Below are 21,561 nucleotides of genomic sequence, written 5' to 3'. Positions count from 1 at the left end.
GTCTGCTTCCGATGTATTTGTAATCACTGGAATAGGGTTGTTTGGTATACCAGTACTAAAAAAGTACTGCGATACTAATTGATTGAAATCGGAACTATACTGCCTTTGAAAAGTACCGGTACCGTTCTTTCATCTGCGGCAGTGACTACAGAGCCGAGAGGCGCATGATGTTGAGTGTGTCAAAACGCAATAACATCTTGGAGGAGGAATGGCAAAAAAAGACAATTATACTGGTTAATAAAGAATGTGTGTGAACTACAATATGGAGGTATTTGGGCTTTAAAACAAACGATAAAAGTGACGCTTTAAACAAAGAAGCAACAAGTGTTGCGCTTCAAGTATTTAACGTGGACCCCGACTTAAACAAGTTGAAAAACTTATTCGGGTGTTACCATTTAGTGGTCAATTGTATGGAATATGTACTGTACTATGCAATCCACTAATAAAAGTTTCAATCAATCAATCAGCTTTAAAACACACTTTCCCAAATGTGGCGATTAGTATTAGCACCTATATTTCAAACTTAGGTAAACATTTAAATAATCAACATTCAGATCTGCACAAGGAGTTATAAAGAGTGACAGGTAATAATTAACTTGTTACATCTTTCCAGCTGTTTGGCTCCGGTGCAGACTGTCGTCAAGCAGCACAGGACAGACGTTCCCTTCAGGGTCCGTGTTTTCGTCGCTGGTAACCCTTCAATTTACAATGGGTCTGCTAAGCTCTGCTTTCCAGTCATAATTTGAAGCTGCCGATTTGTGACATTTTGGTTGCTTTATTATTCGTTTTGCAGGACGCAACCGAACCCGTTTATCACTTTAATGCGCAGTGCTCGTGCTGCTGCTCCCTCTTTTTGCACGCCCACTCACTCACTGACGTCATTTAGACAACACATTGCCATTCTCTTAAACACACATACACTACTCATGAGTTAACTGGCTCCTCTGTTGTGCACGTGTAGATACACAACATGTAGATACACAACATGTTGATACATAACATGTGGATACATACCATGTAGATACATAACATGTTGATAGATACACAACATGTAGATACACAACATGTAGATACGTAGATGCGCACACAGCTGCTTGGATTGATGCCAAATATTAGCGAAGTTAAGACCGCCTATCTAACTTCAACTAGTGCAAGTAAAATGACTGAATTTGTTAACAAATTGCTCCAATTTGTGTTTTATCTTTAACAAATGTGTGTTTTATCTGCTACATGGCTTATCTGTGTACATTTATCCATAGTTTTGTTTTTAGGACTTACTAATAATTGTATTTTTCTTAAACAAGGATTGGCAACCATGAGTCATAAATAATTTAATATTATGTTAATAAAGTTTTTTTACTGTATTCCAACCTAATACTTGATTATGGAAAATGATAAAATGTGGGTCAAGTGTTTTGCTCAAAGACACAACGGTGGTGACGAGGATGGCAAAAGAGGGAATCAAACCTGGAATTCTCAAGTTGCCGGCACGGCAGCTCTACCAACCAAACCACGCAACATATTAAGGAATACATTTTATTTCAGCCTGTTTGTGTGGCAGGGTATACAAATTATTTCTGGGATACAAATTTTCAGGAGGGCTTCACGGTGACAGAGGGGTTAGTGCGTCTGCCTCACAATACGAAGGTCCTGAGTAGTCCGTGTTTCAATCCCGGGCTCAGGATCTTTCTGTGTGGAGTTTGCATGTTCTCCCCGTGAATGCGTGGGTTCCCTCCGGGTACTCCCGCTTCCTCCCACTTCCAAAGACATGCACCTGGGGATAGGTTGATTGGCAACACTAAATTTGCCCTAGTAGGTGAATGTTGTCTGTCTGTCTGTGTTGGCCCTGCGATGAGCTGGCGACTTGTACAGGGTGTACGCCGCCTTCCGCCCGATTGTAGCTGAGATAGGCACCAGCACCCCCAAAGGTAATAAGCGGTAGAAAATGGATGGATGGATAAACAAATATTCAGGGATCAATGTATCTAACCTTGTAAGAGATGCCACTGTGCAAAAGAACTCACTGCATTTTTTTTTTAAATTTCCTTTTTTTACTTCAGGCCTTTAAACGAAGTGTTGGTGTTTGTAATATAGTATTTCCGTATTTTTTGGTAATAGTTTTTTTCATAGTTTGGCCGGCCTGGGGTGCGACATATACTCAGGAGCGACTTATGTGTAAAATTATTAACACAGTACTGTAAAATATCAAATAATATTATTTAGCTCATTCACGTAAGAGACTAGACGTACAAACCCCGTTTGGGAAACCCCGAGTTGGGAAATTGTGCTAGAGGTAAATAAAAACAGAATACAATGATTTGCAAATCCTTTTCAACCCATATTTAATTGAATGCACTACAATGACAAGATATTTGATGTTCAAACTCATGAACTTAATTTTATTTTTGCAAATAATTAACTTAGAATTTCATGGCTGCAACACGTGCCAAAATAGTTGGGAAAGGGCATGTTCACCACTGTGTTACATCACCTTTTCTTTTAACAACACTCAATAAACGTTTGGGAACTGAGGAAACTAATTGTTGAAGCTTTGAAAGTGGAATTGTTTCCTATTCTTGTTTTATGTAGAGCATATTTTACGCTTCATAATGCGGCACACATTTTCGATGGGAGACAGGTCTGGACTGCAAGCGGGCCAGGAAAGTACCCGCACTCTTTTTTTACGGCGCCACGCTGTTGTAACACGTGCTGAATGTGGCTTGGCATTGTCTTGCTGAAATAAGCAGGGGCGTCCATGAAAAACACGGCGCTTATATGGCAGCATATGTTGTTTCAAAACCTGAATGTACCTTTCAGTATGGTGCCTTCACAGATGTGTAAGTTACCCATGCCTTGGGCACTAATGCGCCCCCATACCATCACAGATGCTGGCTTTTGAACTTTGCGTCGATAACAGTCTGGATGGTTCGCTTCCCCTTTGGTCCGGATGACACAATGTAGAATATTTCCCAAAACAATTTGAAATGTGGACTTGTCAGACCACAGAACACTTTTCCACTTTGCATCAGTCCATCTTAGATGATCTCGGGCAGAGAAGCCGGCTGGATGTTGTTGATAAATGGCTTTCGCGTTGCATAGTAGAGCTTGAACTTGCACTTACAGATGTAACGACGAACTGTATTTAGTGACAGTGGTTTTCTGAAGTGTTCCTGAGCCCATGTGGTGATATCCTTTAGAGATTGATGTCAGTTTTTTGACACAGTGACGTCTGAGATATCGAAGGTCACGGTCATGCAATGTTGGTTTCCGGCCATGCCGCTAACGTGGATTGATTTCTCCAGGTTCTCTAAACCTTTTTATGATATTATGGACCGTAGATGTTGAAATTCCTGAATTTCTTGCAATTGCACTTTGAGAAACGTTGTTCTTAAACTGTTTGACTATTTGCTCACGCAGTTGTGGACAAAGGGGTGTACCTCACCCCATCCTTTCTTGTGTAAGACTGAGCATTTTTTGGGAAGCTGCTTTTATACCCAATCATGGCACCCACCTGTTCCCAATTAGCCTGCACACCTGTAGAGTGTTCCAAATAAGTGTTTGATGAGCATTCCTCAACTTTATCAGTATTTATTGCCACCTTTTCCAACTTCTTTGTCACGTGTTGCTGGCATCAAATTCTAAAGTTAATGATTGTTTGCACAAAAAAAAAAGTTTATCAGTTTGAACATCAAATATGTTGTCTTTGTAGCATATTCAACTGAATATGGGTTGAAAAGGATTTGCAAATTATTGAATTCTGTTTGTATTTACATTTAAGACAATTTCCCAACTCATATGGAAACGGGGTTGGTATAAGATTTCATCGGATTTAGCAATAAGGAGTGACAGATTGTTTGGTAAACGAATAGCATGTTCTATATGTTATAGTTATTTGAATGACTCTTACCATAATATGTTACGTTAACATACCAGGCACCTTCTCAGTTGGTTATATATGCGTAATATAACATAGACTTATTCAGACTGTTGTTCACTATTCTTCATTTATTTTAAATTGCCTTTCAAATGTCTATTCTTGGTGTTGGGTTTTATCAAATACATTTCCCCCAAAAATTATACTCCAGTGCGACTTATATATATACTTTTTTCTTCTTTATTACGCATTTTCGGCAGTTGCGACTTATACTCCGGAGCGAAGTATACTCCGAAAAATACAGTATTCAAAATGTTTACGGCTATAAGTAAATTTATTGTATTTTCCAGATCATAGGGTGCACCGGATTATAAAACGCACTGCCAATGAATGGTCTATTTTATATATTTTTTCCATCTATTAGGCGCACCGAATTATAGCGCGCATTAAAGGAGTCATATTATTATATTTTTTTTCTAAATTGAAAACACTTCCTTGTGGTATACATAACATGTAATGGTGGTTCTTTGGTCAAAATTTTGCATAGATTATTTTTCACAGATCATCTTCAAGCCGCTTTCTCACAGTCACTTCCGGGTGCACCGTTTTGTGGGCAATTTTATTTACGTGCCTCACCTTCGGCAGCGTCTTCTCCCTGTCATCTTTGATGTAGCGTTGTAGCGTGCAAGGGCGGGAGTGGAAGAAGTGTCAAAAGATCGAGCTAACTGTTTTAATGACATTCAAACTTTACGTAAATCAATAACAGAGCAGCATTTCCTCATCCGGAAACAACAACAGGGCCGGAAATGTGTCCCGTAAAAAAACGTCCGACCGGAATTCTCTAATAACTAAAGATCCTTGGGTTAATAATGTAAACTCACTATACCGGTATGTTTTACCGTTTTCATGGAAAGTTTACTGACAGATATAAGTAAGAACTTGACACTACTTTATGTTATAAATCAAAACAGTAGAGTATAAATGCTTCATAACAAGAAGATAGAGAAAAAGAAGAAGCTTATCAACTACAACGTCAATACAGACTACAAAGGCGCGACAGTTTCAGGATTTATGCAGATCCCAAATACAAATACAGATCAGCAGGTACCAGAAGGTAAGAAAAGTTACTTTTGCACATTATTGCGAAACAAAACGCCAGATATGTCTTACCTTAAACACACACCATAATAATACTTCTATGTGTAATGCGCCGACAATCCATCGAGCGGTGCGGTTTCATAGCTTACCAAAGTCGTACTAAAACATTTTGATGGATTTTTGAGCGCTGTGTGTTAATGTTCTATATTTTCAATGGAATATATAAAATGTTGGTGTTGTTTACTTGAGTCATATTGCCATCATATTGCAGTCTCTACGTATCTCTTATGTTTGACTACCATCTACTAGTCACACTTCTCACTACACCGTGTACAAAATAAAATAGCTCAGAGGTAGCTCAGCAAAACAAAAATTGTTCCGCACATTAGGCGCACCGGGTTATAAGGCGCATTGACGGGTTTTGAGAAAAAAAAAAGATTTTAAGTGCGCGTTGTAGTCCGGAAAATACGGTACTGTAAATAAATATCCGCTATTTGCCTCTTTCACTACTATTAATAGTTATTAGCCCTGGAAAAAACATCAACAAATGGGTATGAAAATGCATAAATAATGCACCTGGACAGGCAAGCCTTATTGACAGCGTGGGCGATGTTCTCCTCAGGATAGCGAGAGAGCCGGCGACAGATCCTCAACAGTTGTCTGGTGGACAGGGAAGAGGCCAGCGACTGTGCCTGGGTACACACAAATAAATGATGAAGTTACATCATCCAGTAAGCAAATGTCTTGTGAGTTTACATAGCCACACAGACACACACACACACACTTACCGTGGTGTCATTTGTCTGACGCAGAGTGTGTGTCAGGTCTAGGAGTTGCTCGGCGGCTTCCTTCGGGACATTAGGAGACTGCAAAGTGAAACATTAACAATAGCAAGTGTGTTTGGAAAGAAGCTAAAAAGAGCTTTCATCAACCTCTTTAATGAAACCTAACTGCATGTCTCTGAATTTACCAAAGTACAAGCCCCGTTTCCATATGAGTTGGAAAATTGTTTTAGATGTAAATATAAACAGAATGCAACGACCCCCCGCGACCCCAAAGGGAATAAGCGGCAGAAATGGATGGATGGACTCAACGAGCTTTTGCAAAGAATTTAGGGATTTTACTATCTACGGTCCATAAAATCATCAAAAGGTTCAGAGAATCCGGAGAAATCACTGCACGTAAGCGATGATATTACGGACCTTTGACCCCACAGGCGGTACTGCATCAAAAACCAACATCAGTGTGTAAAGAATATCACCACATGGACCCAGGAACACTTCATAAAACCACTGCTAGTAACTACAGTTGGTCGCTACATCTGTAAGTGCAGAGGTTAAAACTCTACTGTGAAAAGCAAAAGCCATTTATCAACAACACCAAGGAACGCTGCCGGCTTCGCTGGGCCCGAGCTCATCCAAGATGGACTGATGCAAAGTGGTAAAGTGTTCTGTGGTCTGACGAGTCCACATTTCAAATTATATTTGGAAACTGTGGACGTGGTGTCCTCCGGAACAAAGAGGAAAATAACCATCCAGATAGTTATAGGCGCAAAGCTCAAAAGCAAGCATCTGTGATGGTATGGGGGTTTATTAGTGCCCAAGGCATGGGTAACTTACACATCTGTGAATATATATATATATATATATATATATATATTTATATTTATATATATATATATAAATATATATATATATATATATATTTATATTTATATATATATACATATATATATATATATATATATATTTATATATATATACACACATATATAAATACATACATACACACATACTACTACTACTACTACTACTACTATATATATACATTTTATATATATATATAAATATACTAATAATACTATATATACATTACATATATAAATATAAATATATATACATTATATATATATATACGTATATATATATATATATATATATATATATATGGGCTTCACGGTGGCAGAGGGGTTAGTGCGTCTGCCTCACAATACGAAGGTCCTGCAGTCCTGGGTTCAAAACCAGGCTCGGGATCTTTCTGTGTGGAGTTTGCATGTTCTCCCCGTGAATGCGTGGGTTCCCTCCGGGTACTCCGGCTTCCTCCCACTTCCAAAGACATGCACCTGGGGATAGGTTGATAGGCAACACTAAATTGGCCCTAGTGTGTGAATGTGAGTGTGAATGTTGTCTGTCTATCTGTGTTGGCCCTGCGATGAGGTGGCGACTTGTCCAGGGTGTACCCCGCCTTCCGCCCGATTGTAGCTGATATAGGCGCCAGCGCCCCCCGTGACCCCGAAAGGGAATAAGCGGTAGAAAATGGATGGATGGATGGATGGATATATATATATATATATATATATATATATATATATATAATGTGAGTGTATATATGTATGTGTGTATGTATATATGTGTGTATGTATGTATATATATGTAGATATATATATATGTGTGTATATATATATATATATACAAATATATATATATATACAAATACAAATATATATATATCTACATATATATATATATATATATAAGTATATATACATATATATATATATACATATATATATATATATATACACACACATATACATATATATATACATATATATATATATATATACATACATATACATATATATATATATATATATACATACATATACATATATATATATATATATATATATATATATATATATATATATATATATATATATATATACACATACATATATATATACACATACATGTATATATATATACATATATACACGAATCCTCTGAGTACAGCAAATTTTTGGTGTCATTGGTGTCAACATTTCCATCTTCTCAAATTGCATTGCACCTTTTTCAGCATCGTTGCTGGTTTTTTTGTATCATTTTAGTATCTACAAGGTGAAAAAAAAACCTAACAAAAAAATAAAAAACAAGCTGTGTGCTGCAAATTGCTCCCAGGCTGCAATTTGGACACCCTTGAATCCAAGCCATGAAAATCTGGCCTTAGCTAACATATTAATGACATTAACAATAGGGCTTTTTGGGAGAATTGGAGGCAGTAGGGTGCTAAATTTGGATGTAAATTAGGTAAAAATGGCAATCATGTCTGATGTATTCAACACATTTCTCAAAAACAGAGTAATACTAGTTTAAAGAAATATTTCACAATCCAAATCATTTATGCCTTGGCAATTAAAAAAACAAAAACAGATATTTTAGGTCTGTTCTCACCAGTCCTTGTAGGAGGGCAATCTCCTCTGCTCGGGCCAGCGGGCTGACGGTGTGATACAGGAACATGGTTAGCAACTCGGGGCCCAGCCACTGCTGCTGACCTGTGCTGTTGCTACTGGCACTTGCGCCGGCGCCCACTACTGGAGGCTCGGCGAGGGCAAGCACCCTGAATGATGGGTGGATGGCGAAGATTGACCTGCGAACAAATGCACACACAGAGAGAGTCATACATGGAACGACACGCACATCAATTGTGTTCAAGTTAATGTGGAGTGCAGGTGGGCATGCTTTTTACTATGGACGGGTGTGTTTGTGTGTGTGTGTGTGTGTGTGTGTGTGTGTGTGTGTGTGTCGAAGCCAATCAATGTCAGTGACAAGAGCACGACTTATGACAGGTGGCTGTATTAGCCTCTAATTCAAGAGGACAGAGAGGAGCACGCATGACTGACTGTGTCACCCCATGGAGACACCCACACAACACTGGACTATATTTACACCGATGGAGGAGGGGTGTAATAAGCGGGCGCGAAGCCTCATCCTCCTTCGAGAGACCACTGTGTGAAGCTAGCGGTTATAATTAGTCACATTCATCAGTTTTTTGTTGGCATCGGCCCCCAATTTTTTTTTTTACAACTACAACTGAACTACATCGGCAGATACAATATTTCCACATATGATGTGCGTATTAAGTATTTAAAAATGGTATCAACTGGCGAAATAGATAGGAATAACCACTGCTCAAGCACGAGCTCATTTGCTCAAATGAGAAAAGTTACCCTTTGGCTGTAGCCCCATTATTATTTTTTTTTAATTTGAGAATAAATATTAGTCTCATTGTCACTAATTCTCCCCAAATAGGTTATATCTGACGGGGCATTTATTTGAGTACTTGTGAGAATTCCGCTACCTCTGTTTTCACCCTGGCGCTCACATTTTCCACAACATGGCAGCAAATTTGTAATACTCAGACAGTCTGGTATTTAAAATGAATTAATGAATTTAATGAACTCACAAAGACCGACTGGCCAAATAGAAGATGTCGGTGGGCCGCACTTGGCCCGCAGGCCATAGTTTGGACACTGCATTTCCATAAATAGTATGTACTGACCCCAACCCTTCTGTGTTTTGATGAAGATAAAACTTATGTGGATCCCAGGCACACAAAAACAAATGCCAACAGGAAAGACAATTTGATTTTGCATAACAAAACCCTTTAAGTGGCCTTGTTTTAAACAGTGGACCAAGACATGGTCGACATAAACATGTTGTGGGTGGAAGTGGGAACAACTTTGGTTGGCGTCTTTATTTACACTGACATTGCATGATATATTTATAGTAGATAAACTAAGGGTTAAGAAAAAAGAAGATTCTTAAAGTCCCAAGGATTTTCGTACACATACTAGGTGTGGTGAACTTAGTCCTCTGCATTGACCCATCCACATGTTCACCCCCTGGGAGGTGAGGGGAGCAGTGAGCAGCAGCGTGCGCCCCGCTCAGGAATCATTTGGTGATTCAAGCCCCAATTCCAACCCATGATGCTGAATGCCAAGCAGGGAGGCAATGGGTCCCATTTTTTGTAGTCTTTGGTATGACTCGGTTTGAACTCACAACCTCCCTGTCTCAGAGTGGACACTCCAACCACAAGGCCACTGAGCTGGATTGGGCCCAACTTGTTACAAGAACATTATTAGGGAATCATACCTCTCTTGAAGCTGCTCGTCAGTAAATTGCAGTTCCTCCTTCAGTGCCTGGTACCTGTCCCGCCTCAGCAGCCTGGTGCCATCGTACAGATCCAACTCCCGGTCATGAAGCAACCTGGACCACAGAACAGGTCTCTCTGAATCTTCTTCCTGCTTCTAGAGTGCCTAAAAGAGTTCATGTTGGTCTTACCTTGAAAGGACGGCCAGTGTTCCCAGGTTGACCCGGTGTATTCCATCCAGCAGAAGCAGCTTGCCCTCTATGGCGGCCGTGACCAATGGAGACGGACGCCATGCCGTGTCGCCGTTGGGGAGCGTGAACCTCTGCTGGAGAAGGTCCCTGGCTGTCATGTCCTGGAAAGGACCAAAAAATGCATTTTAAGAACACTCACTGATGCATGGATGAGGTTCAGTCATGACATGGGACAAATAATTAGCTTCAATGTTACTTCACCTGGTAGAGCATGACCGGCTCTATGCTATAGCCCAGCATCTCCGCAAACTCTTTGGCAATCACAGACTTGCCACAACCCTGAGATGAACACAAATGAGGTTCTCGTTATACAAAAAAACCTCACCTTTATGGTACAAACCCCGTTTCCATATGAGTTGGGAAATTGTGTTAGATGTCAATGTAAACTAAATACTATAATTTGCAAATAATTTTCAACCCATATTCTGTTGAATATGCTACAAAGACAACATATTAGATGTTCAAACTGATAAACATTTTTTTTTTGTGCAAATAATCATTAACTTTAGAATTTGATGCCAGCAACACATGACAAAGAAGTTGGGAAAGGTGGCAATAAATACTGATAAAGTTGAGGAATGCTCATCAAACACCAAACACTTATTTGGAACATCCCACAGGTGTGCAGGCTAATTGGGAACAGGTGGGTGCCATGATTGGGTATAAAAACAGCTTCCCAAAAAATGCTCAGTCTTTCACAGGAAAGGTTGGGGCGAGATACACCCCTTTGGCCACAACTGCGTGAGCAAATAGTCAAACAGTTGAAGAACAACGTTTCTCAAAGTGCAATTGCAAACAATTTAGGGATTTCAACATCCACGGTCCATAATATCATCAAAAGGTTCAGAGAATCTGGAAAAACCACTCCACATAAGTGGCATGGCCGGAAACCAACAATGAATGACCGTGACCTTCGATCCCTCAGACGGCACTGAATCAAAAACCGACATCAATCTCTAAAGGATATCGCCACATGGGCTCAGGAACACTTCAGAAAAACAGTCACTAAATACAGTTTGTCGCTACATCTGTAAGTGCAAGGTAAAGCTCCACTATGCAAAGCGAAAGCCATTTATCAACAACATCCAGAAACGCCGCCGGCTTCTCTGGGCCCGTGATCATCGAAGATGGACTGAGGCAAAGTGGAAAAGTGTTCTGTGGTCTGACGAGTCCACATTTCAAATTGTTTTTGGAAATACCCGGACCAAAGGGAAAGGAAACTATCCAGACTGTTATCGACGCAGAGTTTAAAAGCCAGCATCTGTGATGGTATAGGTGAGCATTAGTGCCCAAGGCATGGGTAACTTACACATCTGTGAAGATGCTGAAAGGTACATACAGGTTTTGGAACAACATATGCTGCCATCTAAGCGCCATCTTTTTCATGGACGCCCCTGCTTATTTCAGCAAGACAATGCCAAGCCACATTCAGCACGTGATACAACACCGTCACTCCGTAAAGAAAGCGTGCGGGTACTTTCCCGGCCCTCCTGCAGTCCATACCTGTCTCCCATCGAAAATGTGTGGCGCATTATGAAGCGTAAAATACGACAGCGGAGACCCCAGACATTTAAACAACTGAAGCTCCACATAAAACAAGAGTGGGAAAGAATTCCACTTTCAAAGCTTCAACAATTAGTTTCCTCAGTTCCCAAACGTTTATTGAGTGTTGTTAAAAGAAAAGGTGATGTAACACAGTGGTGAACATGCCCTTTCCCAACTACTTTGGCACGTGTTGGAGACATGAAATTCTAAGTCAATCATTATTTGCAAAAAAAAAATAAAGTTTATGAGTTTGAACATCAAATATCTTGTCTTTGTAGTGCATTCAATTGAATATGGGTTGAAAAGGATTTGCAAATCATTGTATTCCATTTAAATTTACATCCAACACAATTTCCCAACTCGTATGGAAACAGGGTTTGTACTTGAAACTGTATACAGTAAGTGTGTGTTGGCTACCTTGGCTCCTATCAGACACATGTCTTTCACCATGTGTGACTGCATCATGTTAGCAATCAGCTGAGTGTGGCTGGGAGTGCCGATGAAGGCGGGGTTACTGTTGGGTGGGCGGGGTTTCTTGGTGCCAGCGGGGACCTGAAGGTTAAATAGCGACAAGTAAAAAAGATATGAGTGGCTAGTGTTGACGTATTCGTTTAATCTGGAGCCAAAAGATGTTTAAAGAGGACACATACGTAAACTTAAAATCAGAAGTATTTATTCCCTATTGGATACAATTCTAATACAATTTGTCTGAGCGCTATCTGTCCCTATAGTAGCATTCAATACGGCGACTTACACAGGGCTATCCGGACGCGCCCTTCCCTTCGTGCTCAATATATATATATATATATATATATATATATATATATATATATATATATATATATACACACACACATGCTTGAACCTGTAACCAGTTTCAACTTGAACTTAGAGGATATGACTGTATGGCCTATTCTATATATTAAAAATGTCTTAATCACTACCTTCTTCATTATCTTAATTCAGTGGTTCTTAACAAGTCGCGAACCCCACCAGTTTCATATACACACTCACCGAACCCATCTTTAGTGAAAAAAAAAATATAAAAATTCTGATTTTCAAACATATTCTTAGTAACAACGACTTAATTTAGAGTTATTTGGACACTCGGGGAACATATTCTAAGTGATAAAGACTTAATTTAGAGTTATTTGGTTAGGGTCAGGGTTAGAGGGTTCGGGTTATTATAAGGCCATGCCGAATAAGGCATTAATAAGGACTTAATAATGACTAGTTAAGAGCCAAAATGTTACTAATTTGCATGTTAATAAGCAACTAATTAATGGTGAATATGTTCCCATTCTAAAAAAGTGTTACCATGTTTTTATTTCAATGGTTCACAAAATGAACCGTGCATGAACATCACCTTTTTCAAACAACAAACAAACAGTGCATAAACTTACAATAAATTACACACCTGCAAATCAGTCAGCTGATAGGGAGAAGTTTGTGATTACACAATGAGTCGGGTGTGTTTTGACCTCCGCCGAACCCCTGAGGCCAACTCACCGAACCCCTAGGGTTCGATCGAACCCAGGTTAAGAACCACTGTCTTAATTATATCCCAACACTAGTCTCTGGCAAAATATACAGTACCAGTCAAAAGTTTAGATACACTTTTTTATGTTATTGAACGAGATAGTGTCTCCATAATTTTGTATTGTACATAGACATAAATGATGTAGTTACAGCTAGGGCATTTATTTATGCAAGGCGCAAAGGTGATAATTGTAAAGAAACATTTTAAAATTCATAAAATAGTATTTCTTTAAGCTTTTAAAATTATTTTCAATGCATGAGAAAGGGGAAAGGAAAATGTATCCCTTTTTGACCACACGGTCATTTACTAACAATAACAAGTACGGTTGTACAGTATACCGGTGGTAATAAACTATCGTGGTACTAATGAATTAAAAAAAGTACTCTAACGCCTTTGAAAAATACTGATATTCGTGGTGACATTGCTGGTAATATGAGCCAAGGCGCATGTTAGTCAACACCCACACCCAGAGCACTTACAAGCAGAAACATTGTAGAAACAGAAGCGGGAGAATGAACGTATTTTCGCTTCAAAAGTATAGGTAAAGGTAAAGCTATTAACAAACTGGGTTAAATTATATAAATGATGGATTCAAGGAGCTTTATTTGTCATACCTGTACATGTGCACTGTATGAAGTTTGGACTAGGATCCCGACAAGTACTAAAAAACCACAGTAATAAATAGGCAATAAACATAAGGCACTTAACAAGGGGCAGGACCTAGATTAGCCGGCTAAGATATAAATGATCCACATTTTGGCCAATAATAACATTTTTAATACTGTCATTATAACGTGATAAAGAATGTTAAGGTCTGGAAAATTTGACAGTGATTAGAGAACAAACACTTCCTCAATGCACCGCAGAGTCCTTGCTAAGCTTGCTAGCGGCCAATGTCCCTCCACAGTGTTTTAGCTACTTCTAAATCACTAATCCTCGCCTCGACAAATAAAGTACGTTTCTTACAAGTATCATCCCTGCAGGACGAGGAATAGCTAAACATACTACGTAGGAAGATACAATAACTAACCGCTAACAGCAAGCTAGCGCTCCTGAATGTAAACAAATGGGTGGATCTATACAAACATTGATTGTAACGATACCAAGTACAGGAGCTGCACATTGTTGTTACTACAATAATTACATCGATATTTTTTTTGCCAATGTTTAGAAACTCAGGAATTACTCCCCTGGACAGAGTATAACTTTATTTATGACCAATGTATGATCCTGTAACTACTTAGTATTGGATCCATACCAAAATGTGTACTATCACACAAACAACAGAAGAATAAATAAAGAAATTACATTTCAACAGAGAAAGTAACTAGATATTATTGGAAACAAGTAGTATAATAGTCCATCCATTTTCTACAGCTTGTCCCTTATAACTTTAACAAAATAAGACAATACAGTAATATTATATAATGGGAAATATCACAATGTGTTACATACAAATTGCCTCGTAAGCGTTATTATTGCTGATGAGTTTATTATAAACAACAGAAAATGAGTGTAATGAGACCAGCTGAGTAGCAACATTTTAAAGTGCATGCACAGCCAGATAAAGCTGCTGGATGCTGACCAAAAAATAAACGTTTTTTGATGATTTTGTAACGGCACCTAATGTTACGAGTGAATTTAGTTTTACCTGGAAGCTGACGTCTTTATCTGCAACACGCAAGGTGACGTCTGCGTATCCGTCGACGCCCGTCGTCTTTGACACACTGGTGACGGTGCTCCCCGGAGACTTGCGACGGCCATCCATGAGCTCAAACCTCTGTGGAGAAGTCAGAAAACGTGTGCAAATCTACAGACGCATGCAGAATTGATTTGTTTACTTACACTGAGGACACTCTCCACAGCGCTGCGCCCGTCCTTGCCCAGCATACTGTGGTAGGGGTAAAGTCTCTGGACCAGGTGCTGCGAGGACATTGCGGGGAACACATTCTGTGCCAACACAAGAGAGTCGATCTGTATAAATGTCCAACTCTCACAGATGGAGACATCAATCCTCTAAAGTCCTCACCAGGACATTAAGGCCATGGAAGAGGTTGTCCACAGGGAAGTCAGGAAGGCCCAGGTTTGATGATTCCTGGGAGCATAGCGTGGTGGCGAGAGACAGCAGCTGGGATACCCTAACGTGTTAAGAAAGTATTGAACAACACAAAATTCATATGTTAAAGCCTTGTTTCCAACGAACACTACCACTAATTTGTGTCTATGTTCCATTCTTTAAATTGGAGACTGTTAAACACTGTATCCTTCTGATTGAGTACTGTGGAGGGGGGCGTGGTCTGCGGGCCTGCCGCGGAGCGGCGTATTTAAGGACCGGCCTCGAAGTCAGCGGAAAGTGAGTAGATTGCCCAGCTGGGACTTGTTATCTGATCACCTGTTGCCCTTATCAGCAGCAGCCGGGACGAGACACGTAGTTGGAGTGGGAGGAGAAGACACATGTCCGAGAGACTGAGAGACAGAGCAGACACGAGCAGACTGAAAAGTCACGAGAGCGAAGACTGCGAGAAAGCAGGCTATCCTTGGGCATGTGTGCTTGCAATAAAATACTTTGTTCAAACCTGACCACTGGGCTCCCAGAAGACCTATCCGCACCAGGAGAACCCACCATAGAGAGAGACTTTCACAAGTACCAACCGCAATAGTGCACAACCTAAAGAGCTGAGCGAGACATACTGTCGTCTATGCAACACTTTTAAGACAGACGGTAAGAGCCAGCATTTTCCTCCGTGTTGTTATTCTGTAATAAAGGGAACCGACATGGACATGGAAAAGAGCAGGGGACACAATCTTCACAGCCATTTTAAAGGTAGCATCAGAGCCTTGACAAAAGAGGGACACCTAAGAGAACCGCTATTGAACTGATGCTGCCGATGCTCCTTTTGCAGGATTTCTGTGTAAAAAAGGCTTTATGGCACACTCATTCAACTAAATTGTTCCGAGAGCCACATTTCCAAAAAGCTAGGAGCTAGGGGGCTCACTATGTTTCTTATTTTGTATATTCCGGACAACCAGCGTCCTCTACAGTAGAGATTTGATTTGGTCGGAGTTACAGGGGTACTCTGTTGCTTTCAAGGACCTTCTGCAAAAATGTAGTCTAAGATCATGTCTATGACAGCGCACTAGTGTTTTAAGAATCTGCTGCAAAAAATGAGTTTTCACAAGTTTTGTTTACCTGAATTTGGTGGCCACCAAATAATTAAAAAAAGGACCTTAAATGGAACACTAAAGAAGTTGAAAAAATGACTACACACTGCATCTGAAGTAAATAAACTACAACAATATATAACGACCACAAAGGAGAGGACTTCATCATTCCCAATCGTTATGTAAGACAAGAACACGTATGTCTTTTTTTTTTTTTTAATGCATTTTATCTCATTAATACGGTAAACAAGTCAGCAAACAATGGAGCTAATGGTAGTCATAACATCACAGCGTCTATTGAGCCCATAAAAAAACACTAAAAACAACATCCAAAAAGCAGCAACATTACTCCATTTATGATGCGATGACCTGTGATGAGGTGGGGACTTGTCCAGGGTGTACGTGGCTTCCGCCCGATTGTAGCTGAGATAGGCACGAGCGCCCCCTGCGACCCCAAAGGGAATAAGCGGTAGAAAATGGATGGATGGATGATGTGATGACCTGAATATTAATCGAGTATTAGCAATATTGTTATTTTAAGAACGAACGTTAAGGAACTACTTTTAGAGGTGCATTAATCACAGAAAGCTAACTAATTATGCTGCTATGTTGACATAATAAGATGGTGAGCTGCTGCATCACATCTCAGCTGGTGAGAGTTAATTCTAAATTATAAATCATTTATCTCACATGGATAGTAGAAGGATGTGGCCAAACGAGAAGTTGGTAAACTTTGACAGCCAACCTTGAGATGGGGATGGCACTCATTGGCACACACCTTTTTTTTAACTCTTTGTTAGGATTATGATTAATTTTTCATCTAAGAGGGAAGATATAAACATCCCATCAGTCTGCATCCTAGTGAGAGCAGACATTGTGCAGTAAATTTTTATATTAGATCTGAACAATCTAAGTCCAAGACCAGATCTGATCCAACCAAGCAAAGTTTATGAGCAGAAACTGATGAAGCCTACTTGATTGAGGCAAAACATCTTCTAAGACAACAAACGGTCTAGTTGCCATCAACTGAATGTCGTGAGTATACAATGACCTGGATGAATGAACACATCGATTGACATTAACGCAATATTTATTTTCAAGCTGATAAAGATCACTACCTGCTTCTCAAGACAAATACCGATCACCAAAAATACATCCATAAATATTTTTTTTTTACATTTTAGCTGGCTTAAAGGCACTGTCTTTGGCAACAGGCAACTTCAAAGGCTTTCAAAATCAATCAATCAATCAATGTTTGCTTATATAGCCCTAAATCACTAGTGTCTCAAAGGGCTGCACAAACCACCACGACATCCTCGGTAGGCCCACATAAGGGCAAGGAAAACTCACACCCAGTGGGACGTCGGTGACAATGATGACTATGAGAACCTTAGAGAGGAGGAAAGCAATGGATGTCGAGCGGATCTAACATGATACTGTGAAAGTTCAATCCACAATGGATCCAACACAGTCGCGAGAGTCCAGTCCAAAGAGGATCCAAGACACAGCAGCGAGAGTCCCGTTCACAGCGGAGCCAGCAGGAAACCATCCCAAGCGTAGGCGGACTAGCAGCGCAGAGATGTCCCCAGCCGATACACAGGCGAGCAGTACATGGCCACCGGATCGGACCGGACCCCCTCCACACGGGAGAGTGGGACATAGAAGAAAAACTACCCTAGCGATGCTGGTGTTACAGGTAGCTGATAAGGTTTGATGTGTTGAAACTAAATGTTTTTGTCCCCTCCTTTGCGGAACATTTTTGGCGCTAATAGTGCACAAATGTTTTCCTCTGAATCGGTGAAGAAGTCCCAAAACAACACAGGGCAGGTCAGAGAAAAGTAGCGCTTGATTTGCTCACCCTAAACGGGTAATCTCAACTCTCGCTCTCTTTTTTTATAAGTCTCTCTCAAAGATACTCTACAACTCACCCTTTAACTCTCTCTCTCTCTCTCTCTCTCTCTCTCTCTCTCTCTCTCTCTCTCCCTCCAACTCGCCCTGACTCTTTTTCTAACTCTCTCTCTCTCTAACTCGCTGTTGTTTAACTCTCTCTCTCTGTCTCTCTCTCTCTCTCCCTCCCTCCCTCCCTCCAACTCGCCCTGACTTTTTTTCTATCTCTCTCTCTCTCTCTCTCTCTCTCAATTCGCTTTGTCTCTAACACACTCTCTCTCTAAATAACTCTGTTTTGTTAAGCCTTTTTACAAAATGTACCAGTAAATACATAAAAATACAAAATGGCACCCCACCGTTCTTTGATTTTTCAGTATACTGCCCTTGGTGGAAAACGAGTAGACACCCTACCGTAGACACCTACCCCTAAGGGCACCAATCATTGGCAGTAGTCAGCAAAGTGAACCGTTAGAACACATGGAACGTATGGAAACACATTTGTGTTTACTGTTCCAAATTGTATTGTTTGGTGGAAACTTTGCTTTAAAAAATACTTTTTTACGTTTGTAATATTTAGGGGTTCACCTTTCTGCAGCTATATTCGGTCCTGCTGTGTATAACAACTCCAACTGGTCCTGAACACAAAATACACCACCTTTGTTAGGGCAATGTTTTTTTTGGGGTCCTAAAGAACACTCATGGAATGCACCTTAAATGGAAGATAATAGATGTCTCTAGCCTGAAAGCGAGAGCGGAGAGGAGGATCTAGAGGGTTGCCTTTGTACTTGGGGACGGGCAGACCGAGAGCGATGACCCGGAAATCCTCGCTTACGCGGACAATCTTCCAGCTGTCCAGCTCCTCTTTGGTGTGTTCCTATAACCATGCAACACAGAAAAGATGAGGATTGTACAAAATAGAATTACAACATAAACTCAATTTAAGAATCCCTCATTGTTAGAACCTTTTAATTTACGAACCACAGACCGAAAAAAAATATTATTTTGTGTACAAACCTCGCACAAACCTTCCATCCATCCATCTATCTTCTTCCGCTTATCTGAGGTCGGGTTGCGGGGGCAGCAGCATAAGCAGGGAAGCCCAGACTTCCCTCTCCCCAGCCACTTCGTCCAGCTCCTCCCAGGAAAACCCGAGGCGTTCCCAGGCCAGCCGGGAGACATAGTCTTCCCTGGGTCTTCCCCGTGGCCTCCTACCGGTTGGACGTGCCCTAAACACCTCCCTAGGGAGGCGTTCGGGTGGCATCCTGACCAGATGCCCGAACCACCTCATCTGGCTCCTCTCGATGTGGAGGAGCAGAGTTCCTCCCGGATGGCAGACTTCTCACCCTATCTCTAAGGGAGAGCCCCGCCACACGGCGGAGGAAACTCATTTCGGCCGCATGTACCCGTGATCTTATCCTTTCGGTCATGACCCAAAGCTTATGACCATAGGTGAGGATGGGAACGTAGATCGACCGGTAAATTGAGAGTTTTGCATTCCGGTTAAGCTCCTTCTTCACCACAACGGATCGGTACAACGTCCGCATTACTGAAGACGCCGCATCGATCCGCCTGTCAATCTCACGATCCACTTTCCCCCCACTCGTGAACAAGACTCCTAGGTACTTGAACTCCTCCACTTGGGGCAGGGTCTCCTCCCCAACCCGGAGATGGCATTCCACCCTTTTCCGGGCGAGAACCATGGACTCGGACTTGGAGGTGCTGATTCTCATTCCGGTCGCTTCACACTCGGCTGCGAACCGATTCGCACAAACCTTGTTTGCATCAAAGCAGTTGTTTTTCTCACTACGATGGGGTGATACTATCCCTGCCCAGGAACACCCTCCTGGTTTTTGTAATATAAATATTTGGGATTTTGACACCAGCTGCTAGACTATATCTGACCAATCTAAGTCTATGATCATGAACTGCTGAAGCCTACTAGGCAAAACGTCTTATAAGACAAAACAAACAGTCGCGTTGCGATCAGTTGAATGCCCTGAGAATACAAACTTTTCTATTTACGTACCCCAAAATTATGATTTCGTTGTAAACATAAACCCGAGAATATGACTGAAAAGTCAAACAAGGATTCAGAATCCGAACGAAAATAGGGCGAGACAAGTGGACACCAGACAAGGACAAAATCATAGGATAAACTTAGGGTTGAAAGACGTATTCATTAGGTTTGTTACACATTTACTTCTACAGCTTACCTTACGATTACCTATACTAAAAGTAAACATTTAACATTTAAAATAGCGGTAATGCATGTAATTAAAGTTGTAGGATTACAAGAATAAAGTAATAGTTTTAGAATTAGAAAATGTGCATACTGCAAGAATAGTAAATATTAGTTGTTTGTAATCTTACGAGAAAAAAAAAGCCAAGGTTTTACATTCAAAAAGTTGCAGATTTGTAAAAGGTAATGCAGTAAATGCATGTTTTAAAAAAATAAAAATAAAACACATACAAATAATAGTTTTGTTACTTCATTATGCATTTGTTCATATTTGTCTGTTTTTTCTTCTTCAAGGTTTCTTGTTAATTTATTGGATAGTGTTGTGATGTGCTGAGCCACTGAAATCTATTAACCGCCACACCTTAAAATTAAGGTTTTTATTGTGAAGTTTATGCTAAAAATGGGCCCAAGTCCAGTGAATGTTTCCTCTGTGCACAACCATTTCTGTGTTTTACCCCTCGACAGATTCCTCATTCTTTGCAGACACGGTGTGTTCACAAACCATGGGAAAAATTAACACCTTAATATGAAAATTTAATGTTAGTGCTACCCGCGAGTTTTATATGACTATCGCTTAACAGCATTACACTTGCTAACCCTCCCAATTTTTCCAGGAGGCTCCCGAATCTAAGAGCAACTATTCTATCGAATGTCTGCTGATTTTCAACCAAACAACAATAATAAAGGCGTGCCATGATGGCACTGCCTTTAGCGCCCTCTACAACCTGTACAAATAGCTTGCCAGCCCAGTCACATGTTGCATGTGGCTTCTGCAATCACACGTATGTGACTGCAAGACATATTTGATCAACAGCCATACGGGTCACACTGAGGGTGCCGGTTTAAACAACTTTAACACTCTTACTAATATGCGCCACACTGTGAACCCACACTAAACAAGAATGACAAACACATTTGGGGAGAACATCCGCACTGTAACACAACATAAACACAACAGAACAAACACCCAGAATCCCAAGCATCCCTAACTCTTCCGGGCTACATCATACACCCTCGCTACCACCAGGGGGGC

At 40.5% G+C, this 21,561-nt stretch overlaps 1 protein-coding gene across 3 annotated transcripts in view; it reads right to left on the bottom strand.

Annotated features, from left to right (window-relative positions):
* The window catches only part of vwa8 (von Willebrand factor A domain containing 8), a 135,776-nt gene that overhangs the window by 93,421 nt on the left and 20,794 nt on the right, over positions 1-21,561 (bottom strand). For all 3 annotated transcript variants that reach the window (XM_061879656.1, XM_061879654.1, XM_061879655.1), the window contains exons 6-17: positions 18,999-19,163; positions 18,875-18,924; positions 15,270-15,378; positions 15,086-15,190; positions 14,892-15,020; positions 12,118-12,252; positions 10,357-10,434; positions 10,096-10,256; positions 9,907-10,020; positions 8,206-8,401; positions 5,761-5,838; positions 5,549-5,664 (exon numbers count right to left, since the gene is read on the bottom strand). In XM_061879656.1, coding sequence (XP_061735640.1) covers positions 5,549-5,664; positions 5,761-5,838; positions 8,206-8,401; positions 9,907-10,020; positions 10,096-10,256; positions 10,357-10,434; positions 12,118-12,252; positions 14,892-15,020; positions 15,086-15,190; positions 15,270-15,378; positions 18,875-18,924; positions 18,999-19,163 — 1,436 coding nt within the window. The remainder of the gene's footprint in view (positions 1-5,548; positions 5,665-5,760; positions 5,839-8,205; positions 8,402-9,906; positions 10,021-10,095; positions 10,257-10,356; positions 10,435-12,117; positions 12,253-14,891; positions 15,021-15,085; positions 15,191-15,269; positions 15,379-18,874; positions 18,925-18,998; positions 19,164-21,561) is intronic.

Source organism: Nerophis ophidion, linkage group LG19 (genome assembly GCF_033978795.1).
Source record: "Nerophis ophidion isolate RoL-2023_Sa linkage group LG19, RoL_Noph_v1.0, whole genome shotgun sequence".
In the NCBI taxonomy this organism is placed as follows: Eukaryota; Metazoa; Chordata; class Actinopteri; order Syngnathiformes; family Syngnathidae; genus Nerophis; species Nerophis ophidion.
This window is presented reverse-complemented; position numbering and strand designations above follow the sequence as displayed.